General features: G+C 42.1%; 1 protein-coding gene across 1 annotated transcript in view; it reads right to left on the bottom strand.

Annotated features, from left to right (window-relative positions):
* The window catches only part of stk10 (serine/threonine kinase 10), a 114,119-nt gene that overhangs the window by 48,061 nt on the left and 46,863 nt on the right, over nucleotides 1-19,195 (bottom strand). Inside the window, exons 3-7 of the mRNA XM_085995334.1 lie at nucleotides 14,844-14,892; nucleotides 13,542-13,691; nucleotides 6,444-6,516; nucleotides 4,522-4,716; nucleotides 195-276 (exon numbers count right to left, since the gene is read on the bottom strand). Coding sequence (XP_085851460.1) covers nucleotides 195-276; nucleotides 4,522-4,716; nucleotides 6,444-6,516; nucleotides 13,542-13,691; nucleotides 14,844-14,892 — 549 coding nt within the window. The remainder of the gene's footprint in view (nucleotides 1-194; nucleotides 277-4,521; nucleotides 4,717-6,443; nucleotides 6,517-13,541; nucleotides 13,692-14,843; nucleotides 14,893-19,195) is intronic.

The raw sequence follows: 19,195 nt of genomic DNA on the forward strand, positions 1-19,195 counted from the left end.
ACTTCTGTAGGTAAAGAACTACAGTAGTACATTTTCATCAATTTAAAATGGATAGAAATGTTACAAATAATCCCATGACATTTGTGAAAAATTGAGTTTTAACTAGTATATGGCATGAAAGTAGACAAATACTAGAATTTGCCAACGGCACCGTCCAATGATCTGAAACAAGAATAAGTTTCTCAAGTTCTCACCTGCAATAGCTGAGCAGCACTTAAACGGGTTTCCGGATTCTTATCCAGTGCTTTCTTAAGAAAATCTTTAAAATCTTTAGACCTGAAGAGATGACAATTCCAAGATGCTTAAAATAATAGTTTCATATAATATGCACTGCTTAACTACATCAGGTTCAAAACATATTTTTATTAAAAGTGTTGAAAATGGTACCCATCACAAGCCCAACAGTTTTAAATTCAACAGAGCTTTACATTAAAAAGGCAATGTGTTGTTAACCCCCCCCAAAACCTCTGCACCATCTACAAGGCTCAAATCAGGAGTGTAATACTCACCACTCACCTGGATAGGTGCAGCTGCAACATGCAAGAAGCTCGACATCTAGGGCAGAGAATTTTGCTTGATCAGGTCCCCTGCCACTGGGCTCAATAGCCACCCCCACAATCACTGTTGCACTGTGGCTATAGTATGTAGTATCTGCAAAATGCACTGCAGCAACTCCCCAATGTTACTTTAACAGCATCTCCCCCCCCACCCCAACCCCCGCAAAATATACCAGCGAGAAGGACTAGAGCAGCAATATTGTGGTAACACCAGTCACTTCCAAGTTCCCCTCTAAATCCCCCATCATCCTGACTTGGGCATATATTCCAAACGCGATTGTATGGTCATCATTGTCTCAAGGACTGCAGTGTTTCAAGGAGAAACCCCAAGAGCATTTCCTTAGGGCAAGAAAATGTGGCTTTGCTAGCGTCACCCACATCCCAAGGACATTTAAAAAACTCAAAACAAGCCAAATCGTTTCTGAAGCAAAACATCACCTGTTGCAATTCAAGTGCATTGTTGGACATGTGCAGAAGCTTGTGTGATATGGTCAATGCTCAGACATGTTTTGGTCAGCTAAGTGTGTGACATGCAGAGAAAACCCTCCACCATGTTAGAGAGTCTCCAAACCAAGTTACTGAGAAATCCACATAGACAGAGTTTCTGTATGCCTGATAAAGTGGATATTATCTCCCGAATGTGAGACAGCCACTTAACCAAGTTCAAAGAGCTTAGCAAATCCCAAGTGTGCATAGGGGTACTGCTGGAGTTTAATCTGCTAAAATGGTGCAGCCTACCAGCAAAGATCACTGGTAAACTTCCCATTGCTTGACTAGACAGGAACACTCTAGCTGTTGGAGCATTAGGCTGCAGGATTACCTAAAGCAGATTGGAAAAAACCTCACTCTCAGTGACAATGGTACCCTTACCAAACCAGTCTGGCTAGTCAGTTATTAGCAGTACTGTGCAGTATGGCACAGGCACTGTTTTCACACCCAATGCTACCTTCCAGCAGCTGCCATCCCAAGTCTCCATCAGCTACACAACAAACTGCCTTTACTGTAGTGAAAGGCCCTACAAAGAGCAGCTTAACCATCCATCTTGATATTCTTCATACACAAGTTCAATGCCACCCATCAGTCATACTGATCCTGAATACGATGCTCATGAGGGACTTCGGCAAAAAAAATCCAAGCCTCGAGACTTTGAGACTTCCCCACCAATTTATTCAGTGATGATCAGAGAGTTCTCCCTTCCTTTGACCATTTTCCCCTTTTGCCACAAATCCACTGGATCTCTGACATGAACTGGAGAAAGCTGTTCTGTTGCAGGGCCAGAAGTTGTGAACCATGAAAGACACATGCCACTGTTCAGTGATCACTGACTGTTCATTACATTTCCTGGAAAGCATAGCTGAACAAAAGGTGTCCAAAGGTTTTATTTTTCCTGGGAGGGGTGGAGGTGTGGAAAAGAGAAATGAAGCATTTGAATGCACCAAGGTGAGGATGTCAGTGATGGAAAAAATTCCAGTCCTACTTTTGTAGCCAGTGCCAAATTAATCCTAGGTTTACTGCACACAGCAAACACCCTTATAGAATTGGGGGTGGGGGAGAAGATTTGCTCAATTGCAACTGAACTGTCAACAGCTTTATGCTGTGGATTTGCACCAAGTTGAAGTGGATTAAGACTGCCTAAGCACATTAGGTTTAAGAATTGCATGGCCAATCAAGAAAAAATACCATCTCTTCCCCCCTCTTTAAAGTCAAAAAAATATTTGTTTATTTTCTTTAGTATATAGTGGAAGTCAAACATTAGCAAACAATAATGTTACTTTAAGAAAAAAAAAGGTTGCGATTAGTCTGACAAATTGAGCCCTTACTTTGACACTTTTTCGTAGGAGTTTCCTGTTACAAACCAGAAGTGTAATCTTTCATGTGACCGGATCACATTGAAACTAAGTTAACTGTGTACAAGATTCCTACACGCAACACCAAGGAGCTCAGGAGACCACTTTGTTGAGACAGTTTATACTACAGAATTCAATCTCTGAAAGGCAGACTGCATTTCAAAGAATCATTTTTCTTTATAGAGGTTAGCAATTACCTTTTTCCTTATCACCTCATGACCCTTGGTTTTCTCAGTTTGTCACCAAGTCGAACAAAATACAATGGAGTTGAAATGTTGAAGTCCAAGGGAACTGTGAAAACTTTCAAGACCAAAATTTCTGTCCGCAGCTCCACTACTCTGCACTGTACTCGCCAGCCAGTGTCCCATCTACTGCTGGGCTATGGTGTTTAAGGTTGGCCTGGCTTCATAGATTCATAGAAAGTTACAGCACGGAAGGAGGCCATTGCGGCCCATCATGTCCGCGCCGGCCAACAAAGAGCTATCCAGCCTAATCCCACTTCCCAGCTCTTGGTCCGTATCCCTGCAGGTTAGAGCACCCCAAGTGCACATCCAAGTACTTTTTAAATGTGGTTAGGGTTCCTGCCTCTACCACCCTTTCAGGCAGTGAGATCCAGACCCCCAGAACCCTCTGGGTGAAGAAATTTCCCCTCAAATCCCCTCTAAACCTTCCCCCAATTACTTTAAATCTGTGCCCCCTGGTTTTTGGCCCCTCTGCTAAGGGAAATAGGTCCTTTCTATCCACTTTATCTATGCCCCTCATAATTTTATACACCTCAATAAGGTCTCCCCTCAGCCTCCTCTGTTCCAAGGAAAACAGACCCAGCCTATCCAGTCTTTCCTCATAGCTAAGATCCTTGCAAATCTCCTCTGTACCCTCCCTAGTGCAATCACATCTTTCCTGTAATGTGGTGACCAGAACTGCACGCAGTACTCTAGCTGAGGCCTAACTAGTGTTTTATACAGTTGAAGCATAACTTGCATTCTATGCCACGGCTAATAAAGGCAAGCATTCCGTATGCCTTCTTAACCACCTTATCTACTTGGCCTGCTACCTTCAGGGATCTGTGGACATGCACTCCAAGGTCCCTTTGTTCCTCTACACTACGCAGTGTCCTACCATTTAATGTGTATTCCCTTTCCTTGTTAGCCCTCCCCAAAAGCATTACCTCACATTCTCCAGATTGAATTCCATTTGCCACTGTTCTGCCCACCTGACCAATTTATTGATATCTTCCTGCAGTCTACAGCTTCCTTCTTCAGTATCAACCACACAGCCGATTTTAGTATCATCTGCAAACTCCTTAATCATACCCCCTATATTCAAGGCTTGCCCCAATGTAAATTCTGGAACAGCACTAGCACTGGAACAGTCAGCGTTATTCTTGCCTATGCCATTAGGTTCATCTGTTTGAGTTTGGCAAGCCCAGAGACATACAAAACATAGTGCTGCTCTCTCGCTTGGTGGTGGGTTTTCATAGAATCTTAGGAATTTATGGCACAGAAGGAGGCCATTTGGCCCATCGTGTCTGTGCCGGCCGAAAAAGAGCTATCCAACCCAATCCCACTTTCCAGCTTTTGTCCCTCTCAGACTTAACAAAGGTTGTTTAGTCTTGGCCACCGTGGGATGCCGGTGACTCCTTAGCACGGATTGATACCAGTGTGCTCATTGATACCCGACTGACTGGGCTTTTCTGAATAATGTGGGCAGCATATGCAACAATTTCTTATGGGTCCTTTGCACAGACCAGAGAAATTTGATAAATCACAGTGTTACTTTTTGGTGACAAACATTTTATACAACAATCAGGAGTGCCGGCAATCATGAATACACCATTATGCTTTGAAGTGTTTAACCCCTTAGCAGATATTGGTGCAGACATGCTGATCCAGGTCCTGGTGCTTTATACAGAATGAGAACAGGAAACCACATGCAGCATTGCCCATCTGCAAAAGTCATGTACTGGCTTAGCATATGACTTTCCTAGAACTTTCCATGGTTATATTATGTATGCAGAGATGGGGAAAATGAATTAGAATTTTTGTTTCAAAACACTATTCCCAAAACAGGTTTGGATAAAGAAAAATATGAAACTTATGCAACAATTCAGTCATTACCATTTTGATGGATTGTCCAGCGTTGGAGGATCAGCCTTGGCAATTTTCAGCAAAACTCTCATTGGATTTAACTCATGATGAGGTGGCTCTATCTGAGCCATTTCAATCAATGTTATACCCAAGGACCAGATGTCAGATTTGTAATCATATGGGTTATCCTTCATGGTCTCACACATCACCACTTCAGGGGCCATCCTAAAAACAAATCAAGACAGCAATGACAAATAGAGAAAACAAAATTTATCAAGGTTGCAGAATTCCGTTAATTAGTAAATTCTCAAAAGTCGAATACAGACATGTCTAAACACAATTCTGAATAAGTTTACAGTACATAATTTTATATAAACAGCATATGTATACAATGCATATTTTTAAACTGAAAACAGAATCAAATGAGGACAATACAATTTTAGGATAGCAATCAAATTAATGGGCGGTGATTTGACATTAGTCCAAGTGAAGAAAGGAAGAGCGAGCAATAAACAGGGTGGTTTATACATGCCAACAGGTTTTGTATATAGACAAGTTAAAATTGATGGCATATTTATAAATACACAAGTGAGGGTTACAATTTTGTTTATAGTATTTAATTTTATATATACACAGCATATGTATACAATACATATTTTTTGTTCTGATGGAAGGTCACTGACCTGAAAGGTTAACTCTGCTTCTCTCTCCATAGATGCTGCCTAATCTGCTGAGTGTTTCCAACATTTTCCGTTTTTATTTTACAATTTTATTTGGTTTGCACTGGCAAACATTTTGACAATTCACGAACCTCAGACATGGTACATTTCATCAAACAAGGCTTTTGTTAAAGCAAAGTCTTAATAAAACACAGGTATAATGAGTATATAGAGCACTTAGAGGCTAATAATATGTTGACACCACTCCATTTAATAATTTAAAGACTGCGCGCCAGCTGAGTCACTCTAATGCCACCTCTCTAAAGCACAATGGGCCAAGTTCTGCAAAAAATTCTATATTAAAAGCAGCTGAGCTTATGCTCAAAGTTCATTCTAAAAAAAATCAATCAGTACAAAAGTCTTGCATGACAAGGCATAGAATGATTCTTTAATGCATGTGTCGTGGGACCCTAGTTTTCCACCACCCATTTCTGTAGGAAGATCGAACTTCACGTGTTTTTTGCCTCTCCCAGGAGATTACATGGCTGCGGGGGTGGGTGGAAGGTAAGAAGTATTTAGTCATTATGGTCCAGCCACCATGGTGTGAGGCTTGATGGACTAGCTGGTTTTTTCCCGCCTGTCAATTTTGTATGTTCGTATAGTCCAAGAGTTGTCAGATTTGGCATAAAGGATTACATCCATGTATTGTTGATGTTATGCTATTAGAAAGCAGGTGGTCACAGCAGCTTATGGTGTAATTGAACAATTTGTTTTGCATGATAATAGTTTGAATATTTTGTATCCATCGAATTTCATAAACCAGTTCATTAACAACTTGCATCTGTGCAGTGCTTTTTATACAGTAAGACATCTTGAGCCACTTCATATTAGAGACATGGGCTGAGCAGTAGAGGATTTAGAAGAGTTTGCCAAAGGCACAGTGGTTTTAGAACTTGGAGGGTTTTTTTTAAATTAAGGGCAAGCAAAAACTAGAAATGTAAGCAATGCTCAGGACAATCTACCAATAAAATGGAGAACAAATGATTGCCAACCTATTTTATCACAATGTCCCAATTATAACAAAAAAAAATGTATTCAAAGTAGAAGCAAAGAAGTGACTTTAAAAATAACTCCTCCACTTTGTGCAGCATGTGCAGATCAAAAACATTCGAATTTGCAGAGAGAAATGAAAGTTACATATAAAGTTAAACTAACCACAATGGACTGACATAGAACATCATGAAGAAGGTACAATGTTTGTCCTAGGAAAAGGTCAGCTCCATTTGTACTTACCAATAGGGCGTTCCAATGAAAGTTTCTCTCTTCTGCAGTGTTTTTGTGTTTTTAGCTGAAACACCAAAATCAGCTGTGAAGGAACACAATTGCAGTTAGAATAACTCTTTTTAGGGAATTTGGCAAGGATTCCTGTAGTCCAATCCAACACCATATGGATTTAATAGTACAAAGCATTGTAACATATTACTGATTAGCAGCAGAGCTGTAACCAATCCTGTAAAATTAACCTTGTGCTTACATAACCTTCAACAGTTTCTATCCAGTTGAGCTGTTCTTAAACACAAAGCTGTGCACAACACAAGAATGATAGTAAGAGGGTCAAAGTTCATCATCGATGGTTCTCGTTTCCAGTTGGAAGTGTTTAAAATAATAATGGACACCATTCTGATTAAACGCAGTATGTGGTGGATAAATACTTGAAGGAAGACATTTGAAAAGAAAAATAAGTATTTAGTTATGGGCTGGGTATGAAGGCAGGAAGGGTATCAGCAACATTATAAGAGCCTTAGAAGCAATAAGTACAGAATACCCTTAGTTTATATTAATATAAATGTCACAGATCAAATTCATACGCTGTTTTAATTGGGGGGGGGGGGGGCGCGCCGGAGCAATTCACTTTTAACTGTTAATTAAATTAGAAAATTCTATACTCGTCACATTGTAGTGCCTGTCAAATGTCAAGTTTAAAAAAAAAATCCTCGAATACCTATCCTGTTTTACATGTACCATGATGAAGGTTTAACTGCTCATGGGTTGTCACACAATGTTGCAACTTTATTATGAAACATGAAACTCCCAGGAAATCTTACAAGATTAAAACCTTTTTTTTAAAAATGCAACACGAAAGAACTAATGATCCAGAATTCTAAACTGTAACAAAGTTATGAAAACCAACACAATAAAACGCTATACACAATAAAAACATAGATCTGTCATTCCCAATACAAGTCAGGCAGTAAAGTGGTTGCATTTAAAGAGTGCTGCAATTTCCTGCACTATCATAGCGTACAGTTTTAACCTCTTTCGCAACTTCAGGGTTTAGTACAGAACAATTTTACAACAGCTCCATAGGTGGACACCCTCCTCTATGATTCAACAGCTGTATCTTAAACTGTTGTATACAAAAGTGTCCCTAGTTGTAATTATCTACTTATTGGATAAAACAAAATCTTGTTATGTGCTATCAATCACTGCAGACTGGCCAATAGTAAGCACAGATTAGCAATGTATTTATTTATACAATTGAACAAATGTGAAACACAAGATTTGGCAAAATATTAATGAATACAGTAAGAAAGGTTTGTGATTGGCTAATTATACTTTGTAAGAAATGTCTTCAATTTTCAAAACAGAAAATCTTGGATACTGCTTCCACATGTATGCGGATGGCACCTAGTCTACCTCTCCACCCACCCACTGCTCCTTTTGCCAGACTGCTTGTCCGATTTTCAATGTTGGCTGAGCAACAATTTCCTCCAGTTAAACATTGGAAAATCATTTTCAGCTCCCACCAGAATGCTGCACCCTTTCCCCCGAATCCATCCCTCTCCCCTACATTGTCTCCCAGCCCAATGCTTCCAATTTAAATTTCTCACCCACATGTTTAAATATATCAATCACCTCACTCCCCACCATCCCACCCCCAAATCTCTAACCTTCTCCAGCCTTACAATCTCCACCCCTTCCCAAAAATCTTGATTCCTCTAACCATCCTCTTTTGTATCCCCCCCCTTCTCTTTGCCCCACCATTGGCGGCCGTGCCTTCAGCCTCCTGGGTCATATGTTCTGGAATTCCCTCCCTAAACAACTTCATCTCTTTCTCCTCCTTTAAGGACCTCCTTAAAATTCTGCTCTTTGACCAAACTTTTGGTCATCTTCTTTGGCTCAACGTCCATTTTCTGATTACGCTTGCGTGAAGTGCTTTGGGACATTATTCTACATTAAAGGTGCTACATAAATGCAAGTTGCCGGCAAGGTGAGTTCAATAGGTTCAGTTATCTTAAGGCACGGAGTATCAGCAGGGAATTAAAAGTGAGCTTTTCATCTGATTTCACACTGGAAGTTTTAAATCTACTGCACTTTTTCCAGTGTTATGTGTTTAACCAATTTGAAATTGGGTTATCAGACAATTAAACCATATTACGTTTGATAAATACAAAGAAATATGATTATATAAACATGGAAATGTGATGTATGGTACAATTTACACCCTCCCATCAGGAACATCAACATTTTACAGATTCACTGAAATCAGCAGGTTGCCAGACAATCACAACAGATGAACCATTGGCCCAGAAATTCCGTTCGCAGGCCTCCCGCGGGCTGAGGGCTGTGATCTGGAAAAATCTGCGCCAAGACCGGAGGGCTCCCGGGAGGTGCAGAGTTCCATTGCTGGGCCTCTCCAAACTGCCGGTGCGCAGGGCACACGTATCCCAGAGGCGCAGGCGGTTCGCAGCATCCCTGGGATCACGTGGGCCATGGGGAGCCGATCAGAGATGGGAATCTCCATTCATACATTTGACAGGAAGGTCTGTCAAATATATGAATAGAGATCACCCCCAAAACATTGTAAAACGTCAAATAAAATCACATTTTTAAAATGACTATAAATTAACTATTTTAAACAAAAATTTAAATTTTTGAAAAAAAGAACTAAAGTTTTTAACGGGGCTAAAAATAAACTTAACTTTCTTTAAATTATATTTAAATGATAAATCAGTGGGGAAAAAAAATTAATTTGACTTTTTTCAACTCTTATCCTGGTAAAAGCAGGCCTTGCGCCTGCTTTTACCAGGCGCAAGAATTGTAAGCGTTTTCTGCGAGCGGCGGGTCTCCAAAAAACACAACTTTCCACCCGCAGAGGCCCTGCTCCAGCGCAGCCGGAGGATCTGTCAAGAGCTTTCTTGACAGATCGGAAATGCCGGTTTCCAGCGCATGCCTGAAACTGGCATTTCCGGTGTCCCTACGGGTGAGTACACAGTGCGTATCCACGCGTAGGGACCGGAATATCCGGCCCATAACTCGCATGAAACCACTGCAATGACATTGATATACCTATTCGCAATTTAAGTCACCTAACTTCGCTGCTCTAGGATCTTGGCTCAGTTGGTACCAGTCATAGGTTCAAGCCCATCCAGGACTTGAGCACATAATCTTGGCTGATACTTCAGTGTCTTAATTCGTGAGATCTTGCTGTGCTCAACTGGCTGTCATGTTTAACGATTTAACAGTGAAACACTTCAAAAGTAAGACTGTGTGAAGTGCTTCAAGATGTCCTGAGCACATGAAGTGCTATCTAAAAGCAAATTCTTCCTTTCTGGACTCTCAGCAGCCATTTTCTCAGCTTGAATTGAAAATGAAAACATCAAGAGCCACACATCTGTAACAAGTTCCAAAGTCTGATCTGGCTGAGAAACACAATAGTCAAGGCACACACAGTTCTGGAGGTCCCTAAATCTCTTGCGCGTGTGTGTGGGGGGGCTTAGTTTCATATGTATTTAAGTATAATGTGATATTCTCGTGAAAATTACCACACGCACTAAGCATCAGACCGACACACATCAAACCTATTTTCTCTTTCAGTTTCATCAAGAAGCCTTTAAAAAAAAAAAAAACGATGTTATTGTGTTACCAATTAATTTAAGTCCCCAACAGAAATTCTAGATGAAAAAATTAGAAGAACATGGATCCAGATCCTAGTTAATATTAAACTTGGGATGCATTCAACAGGTTTAAGTGCTATAAAAACACTGCTGGTCACGTGCAGTGGAAGACTCAGCTGCAGAGTTCATGGCAGGGACAGAGAACTTGGGCGGTGCTGTTTTACACTTCTTGGGCTTGCAAAACACCCATGTTATCAACTCAAACAGAAACAATAAAATGCTATTAATAAGTTTGAAACTGGCAAATCTGTGCTAAATGGGAAAGCATTTATATTAAACTTTTTATAACTCTTTGCCAACATAGAAAGATCAGATTTTTTAAAAAGTCCACTCTAATTTCTTAACTGTAGATTCTAAAGTTACTGGTTCACAAAAACAACCTACAGCTATTCCAGCACATGTATTTTAGTAGGCAAGCCTGCTTCAAATAGGATGAAATAATGTTTGCTGACTAACCATAGTAAACTGCTACCCACATATTCAAAAAGATCGCAGCCAAGCCCAATCCCATCTGCATCCAACTTCCACACATGTACTTCCAGCACAGGTCACTGGATAGTGATCAGGACCAGGAGCCCAGGATGATTTTTCCTTCCCTAACCCAGCATGCCCACTCTCTTGTACAAGTATTGTTTTTTTTAATATTTTCCTTCTGGTTCTGTGAATCATGTTTTTAATGCTGCAAATAAATGTGATCAGTAGTTCAGCTTGTACAAAGTGGTAATATTTCCTCATTCTGGAAGTGTAGTGGGCTCTCCAGTAAGCAATTTACAGGAAACTCTCGATTTACCGGCACCCAAACAACCGGAAATCTTGGTTACCGGCAAAATTCAGGAGTAGGTTCAGTTAAGTTTTTCTTCATATTAGTGGCCATTCCTGGATCTGTGGCTATGTAATCGGGGGTTTCGGCACTTGTTGCTAAGCAACAGGGAAGCCTGGATTTGTTGCTGTGTATGGAGCTCTGGTACCTTTTAACTATAACTCTCTGTAATCCGGACTTCTTGATAAACCGGCACCACGCTGGTCCCGTCGGTGCCGGATAAAAAAGAGTTTCCTGTACTGTGATGGGAACATGAGTAGACCATTCAGCCCCTCGAGCCTGCTCCAATTAGATCATAGCTGTTCAATAACTCAACTCCACTTATCCGCCTTTGCTCTGTATCGCTGGATACCTTCACCTAACAAAAGACTATCGATCTCAGTCTTGAAAAGTTCAACTGAACCAGCATACACAGACTTTTGGGGAACAGAGTTCCAGATTTCCACTACCCTGTGTGTGGAAAAAGTGCTTGCGATCAGGGTTAATTGTTAGCTTTGCATGTCAAATATAAAAGATCCAGCATTTAGTTTATAAGAGACTAGCTGGAGTGCCCGGCGGTGCCGAGGGTTTTTTGAGGGCATGTTATGAAAAAAGTAGAAATAATTGTTATCTATATATATATATATCTCAATGAGTCTGTCCAGAGAGAGCGAGAGCGAGAACAAAAGTAGAGAAGTTATGCTGAACTTTTATAAAGCGCTGGTTAGGGCACAACTAGAGTATTGCATCCAGCTCTGGTCACCACACTTTAGGAAGGATATGAAGGCACTTGAGATGGCGCAGAGGGGATTTACCAGAATGGTCACGGGGATGGGGAATCTTAGCTACAAGGACAGGTTGGAGAAGCTGGATTTGTTTTCATTTGAGCAAAGGAGGTGTACAAGATTATGACGGGTTTGGATAGGCTCGACGGGGAAAGGCTGTTCCCACTAGTTGATGGTACAAGGACTACGGGACACAGATTTAAGGTTTTGGGCAAGAGAAACAGGAGGATGCGAGGAAAAACTTTATGTAGTGAGGACCTGGAACTCGCTGCCGACGGAAGTGGTGGAAGCGGAGACACTGAGGGGGAAAAATTCGGTTGATTTGCACCTCCAATTCTAATGGGGCACAAAGCAACAAGCGCCTGGCGCCGCTAACGGCTCCCGCGAAATTCAGCGGGAGGTTAGCGGCGGCAGTAACCGTAAGCTCCCTGTGGCGCTGTGCCTTTGGCGATGACGTCATCGCCGTGTGCAGTGCCCCAGCCGCGATCTTCGGTAGCGCCCCCTGACTTACCGCCGGACGCCATGTCCGACAGGGTCAAGGGTGCCTACCTGCGGCCAGGGCGGTGCAAATTAAAGGGGTGGTGCCGGGCAGCCATTTTTGTTGCTGGCTGCTTGCCAGCACCTGCCCTCAGCCTCCTGTGCAGCCCCCCCAGCGTGCCGGCTGCGCTCCTGTGTTCGAGTGCCAGGCTCTTTTGCTGGCACTCCGGTCCCTGGTGGCCCAGCTGGGCCCCAGGTCGCGCTGCGCTAGGCTCCTCCCCTTTAATAAGGGAAGGCCTGCAGTACCGTGGCGCGACGTGCCACCCCAAAGGTGGCGCAACCAAATTTTCCCCCCTCAATGTTCTCAAGGGGAGACTGGATAGGCACTTGAGGGAAATAAACTTGCAGGGCTACAGGGATAGAATGGGGGAACGGGACTGGCTGGATCGCTCTACAGAGAGCTGGCATGAACTCGATGGGCTAAATGGCCTCCTTCTATGCCATTATGACTATGACACTGGAGTGTCAGCCTAGATTTTGTGCTCATATCTGGGCACGCCACTCAGCTACGGCTAACACTTATCAGCAGTGTTAGAACAGTTTGTTAATCATGCAAGTGCTTTGTTCCCCTTACTAGTGAAGAGACAATTCAGAAATTGGATACAGAACATTTTATTCAAAGCACCCAATAAACAAACTTGTTAAAAGTGCAATGATGGACCAAATGGCCTCTTTTTGTGCTGTATCATTTTAGGTTTCCAAAACTGAAGCAACTTCATGTTTTTTTTTAAAAAAGGAACAAAAATCTCCTGTTTTCCCCTATTAAGGTCTTGCCAGACCATGTGTTTCCTGTGGCTGAGTGGGTAGGAAACCTACTTCAAAGTGTCTTAAATCTATTGTATGAAGGCACTCAGTTCAGGTTCTGTTGAAGAGGAATCTCCCTGATTTGAGGAAAACACCTCCTCTTCCAACAGCAGCACAGCTGAAAGCGAGAAAGCAAATGTCCTTCAACTAAACAGGACAGGTTACTTCTCTATAATGGAGAATTTCTTACTGAACCTCCCTCTAAATCCTGTTACTGCTGAATACACAGTCTGTAACCACAAAAAGTTACTTCCTCAGAAGTCATTTGTGTAAACTTCAGAAGTTTTTTTTTGCTGCACTGAAAATGTACACGCCTATTTCACAGGAAGTTCTATTTAAAAGGCCATGAACAACCATTCAGAATTTACAGTTTGACGCCGACATATTACTGAAAATCTGAACGTTTCACTGTATTTTGCACTTGGTTGAAAGTTTTCTTCCTTTAGACTTTACAATTGTGCAGACTAACTTTGCACAGAAAACTGTTTGAAACAAGCAAATGCCTTACCAAGTTTAACATTGCCATCCTGTGAGAGTAGAACATTCCCTGCCTTTAAGTCCCGATGGATGATTTTCTGACTGTGAAGGTAGTCTACGGCTTCCAACATCTGACGAGCAACAACACGGATCTGTGGTTCAGTCAGTCCACGATCCAATTCTGTTGAAGAAAGCGCCACACAAAGTAAATGACAAGCGAGGGGAGAATGCCTGCGAGCGAACATAGGGGGCGGGAGGAAAGAGGATGGAGTTGGGAAAGGGAAAAGAGGGATATGACATTTGGCTCTTCGGAGTGGACCCCTTCCACGAGAACCCTAAATTAAAGCCAGGGGGGGGACAAGAGCAGAGTTGTGGAGGTGTTTAGTTTCTATTACAATACACCTCAGGTTGCTGCTCAAACAATGTCAGTGCCAGCAGAGATATTTCTCATAACTTTAGAAGCTCGCAGCTGCTTTTAAGTTGGGGTGGGAGGCACGGAAGAACATGCACAGGGGGCTGGTGGGGTTTTGACATTTTGTGTGGTCATGAAGGAAGGTCCAGTGCTGAACAATGACAAAAATCAAGATGCCAGAATTCATCGACTGTTTCACAAGCTTGTGCGTGCAGGTGGTGATCAATTAACTACAGCTACTTCACTATATTACCTCAGCTTCAGGTTTCAGGGAGCAAAATGCTTACAGTTTGCAGAGTTAGTCGTTAGCCAACAGCAGCAGCAAAACTATGAAAAAGTAAATCAGTTTTGACTTTAAATGGCTACCTGAATGGTTTTTAGTACAGATGTGCAAACTGAACAAAGTTTTGAGGAAAACATTATGCTAGTAATAATTAAAACCTCAAACAGTTTATTCAGTGCTGCTGTGTAGTGCACAAGACTGAGTGTGACAGGCAATATGTGACATCCTCTTACAAGAGTTTTTGATATCAAGCACTAGTCCTGGATTACAGGCAAGGCTACAGTGAAGATTTTAATCAAATGCATGCACCAAATAAAATAGAAACTAGGGGATCAATTTTAAACTGGTGGCACATTCGAGAATGGCCACTGGCATAAAATTACACTCTGCAGGGGCTTTAGAAGCCGATGCCGGCACTGGGAGAGGGGGGCTGGGGAGGCCTTAGGGCTCTTTGCAGGGCCTAGCGGAGCACTGCTGCTACACCAGGCCCACAAAGATTCCACAGAAAAGCAAAAAAATAAATAATCAAATTAACTTTTTTTTAAGCCATCAAATTTTGCAAGTACTGTAATGCATGTTCCAAATATTGAATGCACAAAATAAGTTTTGTATTTAAATCTTAAGAACAGAAAGCCTACCCAACATTGTTGCATCCACTGCGCCACCAGGACAGAACTCGATCATAATCTTTAGAAGGAGAAAGAAAAGTAGTAAGAAAGATAAACATTTTGCCTCAGTGAAGTTTCCGACAAAGATATTTTATACAAAGTTATTCCAGAAACCCATAAATATTTGTATTGGTACTTCTCCTGCAGACTGGTTTATCAATTCAAACAAACTAGATCAGCATTTGCCCACTTCGCTTGGATATTCTGCAAATTGAATGCATCAGCTTCCTGATGATGCTTGGCCAATTGATGGTCATGTGTACGGAAGGCCCATGATGCAAACTCACTCATTTGGTCTCTGCTGGACTCTTTTCTTGGAAAGGAAGAGTTAGATTCAGAGGTTCATAAATTAACTGGAGCTTACACACCTCTCTGCCCGAGTAAACCGTTGCAAGTTACTTCCGTGCGAAGGAGCACGAGTCAGCTCCACATTCCACAGTACACAAACAACCCTCTCTCAACAAGAACAGCGGGGCCAGGGAAAAGGGCGACTTAGAAAATATAAAACCCATGCAGCATTGAGACATTAAGAAATTCCTGCCCAGGTGGCAAGGTGAAAAAAAACTGGGTGGAATATTCCAAACAGCAGAAGTGTAGCTGTTGAATGAGCAACTGTCAATGGTGGAGAGAGAGAGAGAGAGAGAGAGAGAGAGGGAGCCAGTGGAGTTTGGAGAGGACAAGATGGAAGGCTTAGTGCTGGATGAGGACTTTGGGCTGCAGCATTATGGATGTGTTGAAACATGGAGGCAACCTAGAGAAATCAAGCCTCGAGGTGATGGAGGCATGAAACAGAGGCTCATCATTAGAAGGAAATAAATAAGGGTGGGAGGTAGGAGACGTTGGGGAGGGAGAAGGAAGCAATTTTAGGAACAGAGTTGATGTAGGGGAGGAAGCAGAGCTCAGGATTGAACAGAACTTCAAAGTTTCACAACTCTTGACTCAGCTTGAAACTCAAATATGTGTTGGTGGGAAGCCAGTAACACCAACGTTTTCACCTTAATACCCAGTAAACTTGAAAAGTCTCCTTTCAACCATTGTTTTGTTTTAAATCCAGTCTTTCTGGACACTGGCTTTAGCAAATCCAACTAGTTTACATTGGGGTTGCTGCCAGGTCATAAGAGTCATAACGGCACAGAAGGAGGCCATTCGGCCCATCGAGTCTGTGCCGGCTCTCTGCAGAGCAACGTGAGGCACATACTTTGTGAAGCAGCAATGCAAGCAGGCAAACTGGTACAAATATACTGATGACACTGGAAAACAGAAAATACTGCAGTAGTTGAAAATTTGAAACAAAAATCAGAAAAAAAAACTACAAATACACAGGTCTGTAGGGAGCATAGACAATTAATGTTTTAGGTGTCTTACCCATCACAGATATGCACCCAAAGCATAACCTATCTGCTCTTCCTACAGTTGCTGATTGACCTACAATGTTTCTAGTTTTTTTCTATTGGAGACTACATCAATTTCAGACTAAACTATGATGTTCAGTGACCCAACCCGACCACTGTTTGGAAAAAAGCAAATGTAAATTGGTTCAAAAACAAGCATTTCTCACAATAAGAGAACTTCCTTGTATCAAAGCATGTGCCTTCCCCTCCCCCGGCAACATCAGCCAGGAACACAATGGTAGGCTGATTAAAAAGGCTCTTTTCCCTTGTTGGTGCTAACAGGGCATGCCAAACATCCTGTTCGGTCAGTATGCAGCAGCTAGCAAACTAGTTACTGAAAGTGAAAATAACATACTGTAGTCCTAAATCATGAACAAAAAAATGCACAAATACTGCATATAAATCATAACTATTATCCGGCCAAGATAACTCTTAAATGTAGACCATCTTTCATAAGGCTTTGCATAAAGGCGATTAAAAAAAACCCAGCATAACCGATCAGTTAACTAGAATTAGACTTTAGGCGGTTTGAATCTGGACATGTCAGCACAAAGGTTTGCCCTGCAGACAAAGGCAATTAAAGGCTCATTTCAGTGAGCAAGCCTGGTATGACGAGTCCTTACACATCATACATACCTCAAGATCAAAGTTCTGACTGAATTTACTCTGGTACTACTTAGTAAAACAGGCAAAATTTAATGACTATTTTGAAGCAGGTAGTCAAGCTGTCGGCTACATCTACTTAACTAGAACCTTTACAACTTAAACCATTGCTCAATACAGCCTGAAGCCACGAGTATCCCAGCTCTTTCCTCATGTGTGGCATTCAGTAGACATGATGTTCCTTACATCTCTCAGCCTCCAACCACAACCCAACTCTGGAATGCTGCTGGAATTAGAATATTCAACTTTGTTTGCAAGTAGAAAATATTTGAATTCAACTTTGGGAGCAGGCATAATTAGGAGTTTCCAGGCTACAGATGTGCCACTGAGCTCTCTGGAAACATGTCTCCTTCATCCATCACTTTTCAAACGGACATCTTATCTAGAACAAATAAAGCATCCAAAATAATAGATAAGTAAGAGGTGTTTATCATAGCCGCATAACGGCAAAGATTATTAATACACTGGGAAGACTCCAGAGAAGTAGTGGTAACCTTCATATTTCTAATAGACTCGATTGGAGTGAATCAGTCTCAAAGATAGTGGGACCATAGCAGTTGCCAACTGTCCCCAGGCAAGAAATTAGCACTTCTGTTTCTAGTAGTTAACAATACTAACCAATAAAATACAGGAAATTTTGAGTTATCTGGAGGCGAACCGTCCGGCAAGCTGGAGCCACCGGCAAAAATCAGGCGCCGTTTTTTATTCTTTTCGTTTCTTTTCTTTGCTTTTTTTTTTTGAACAGTCAAGCTGTGCAAGGTCTGTAGCTAAGCAACAGCTTCAGCTAGAGACACTTGCCGACTGTTTAGAGGCTGTTGCTAAGTTTGTTGATTCATACGGAGATGAAAATCTCCGTATGTTTCAACATTAGCTCTGGAGTGTACGGCAGTTTGGAGGGAACGGCAGCAGCTCGGTCCCGTTGGTGCCGGATAGCACAAAGTTTCCTGTACATACTTTGGTTCTGTCTTCACAAAGGAAGACACAAATAACCTCCCAGAGATGTCGGGGAACATAGAGTCTAATGAGAGGGAGGAACTGAATGAATCAGTATTTGTAGGGAAATGGTGTTAGGGAAATTGACGGGATTGAAGGCTGATAAATCCCCAGGGCCTGATAATCTACATCCTAGGGTACTTAAGGAAGTGGCCCTAGAAATAGTAGATGCATTGCTGGTCATCTTCCAGAACTCGATAGGCTCTGGAACAGTTCCCATGGATTGGAGGGTAGCTAATGTTACCCCACTGTTCAAAAAAGGTGGCAGAGAGAAAACAGGGAATTATAGACTGGTAAGCCTGACATCGGTAGTGGGGAAAATGCTAGAGTCCATTATAAAAGATGTAATAGCAGAGCACTTGGAAAACAGTGACAGGATCAGACAAAGTCAACATGGATTTACAAAAGGTAAATCGTGCTCGACTAATCTACTGGAATTTTTTGAGGATGTAACTGGTAGAATAGGTAAGGGAGAACCAGTGGATGTGGTGTATTTGGACTTTCAGAAGACTTCCGATAAGGTCCTGCATAAGAGATTAGCATGTAAAGTTAAGGCACATGGGATTGGGGGCAAGGTACTGACTTGGATAGAGAACTGGTTGGCAGACAGTATGCAAAGAGTTGGAATAAACGGGTCTTTTACCGAGTTGCAGGCAGTGACTAGTGGGGTACCGCAGGGATCGGTCCTAGGACCCCAGCTATTCACAATATATATTAATGATGATCTAGACGAGGGAACTAGATGTAATATCTCCAAGTTTGCAGACGACACAAAGCTGGGTGGGCGTGTGTGCTGTGAGGAGGATGCGGAGAAACTCCAGTATGATTTGGACAGGTTGGGTGATTGGGCAGATGCAGTATAATGTGGATAAATGCAAGGTTATCCACTTTTATGGCAAAAATAGGAAGGCAAATTATCTGAACAGCAATAGGTTGGGAGAAGGGGAAGTGCAATGAGACCTGGGTGTCCTTGTGCACCAGTCGCTGAGGGTATGCATGCAGGTGCAGCAGGCGGTTAAGGCGGCAAATGGTATGTTGGCCTTCGTAGCGAGAGGGTTTGAGTACAGGAACAAGGATGTCTTGCTGCAGTTGTACAGGGCCTTGGTGAGACCACATCTTCAGTATTGTGTGCAGTTTTGGTCGCCTTATCTGAGGAAGGATGTTCTTGCCATGGAGGGAGTGCAGCAAAGATTCACCAGACTGATACCTGGGATGACAGGAATGACGTATGAGGAGAGATTGGGTTGATTGGGCTTATACTCGCTGGCGTTTAGA

Source organism: Somniosus microcephalus, chromosome 8 (genome assembly GCF_052327205.1).
Source record: "Somniosus microcephalus isolate GS21.2 chromosome 8, FLI_Smic_1.0, whole genome shotgun sequence".
Taxonomy (NCBI): domain Eukaryota; kingdom Metazoa; phylum Chordata; class Chondrichthyes; order Squaliformes; family Somniosidae; genus Somniosus; species Somniosus microcephalus.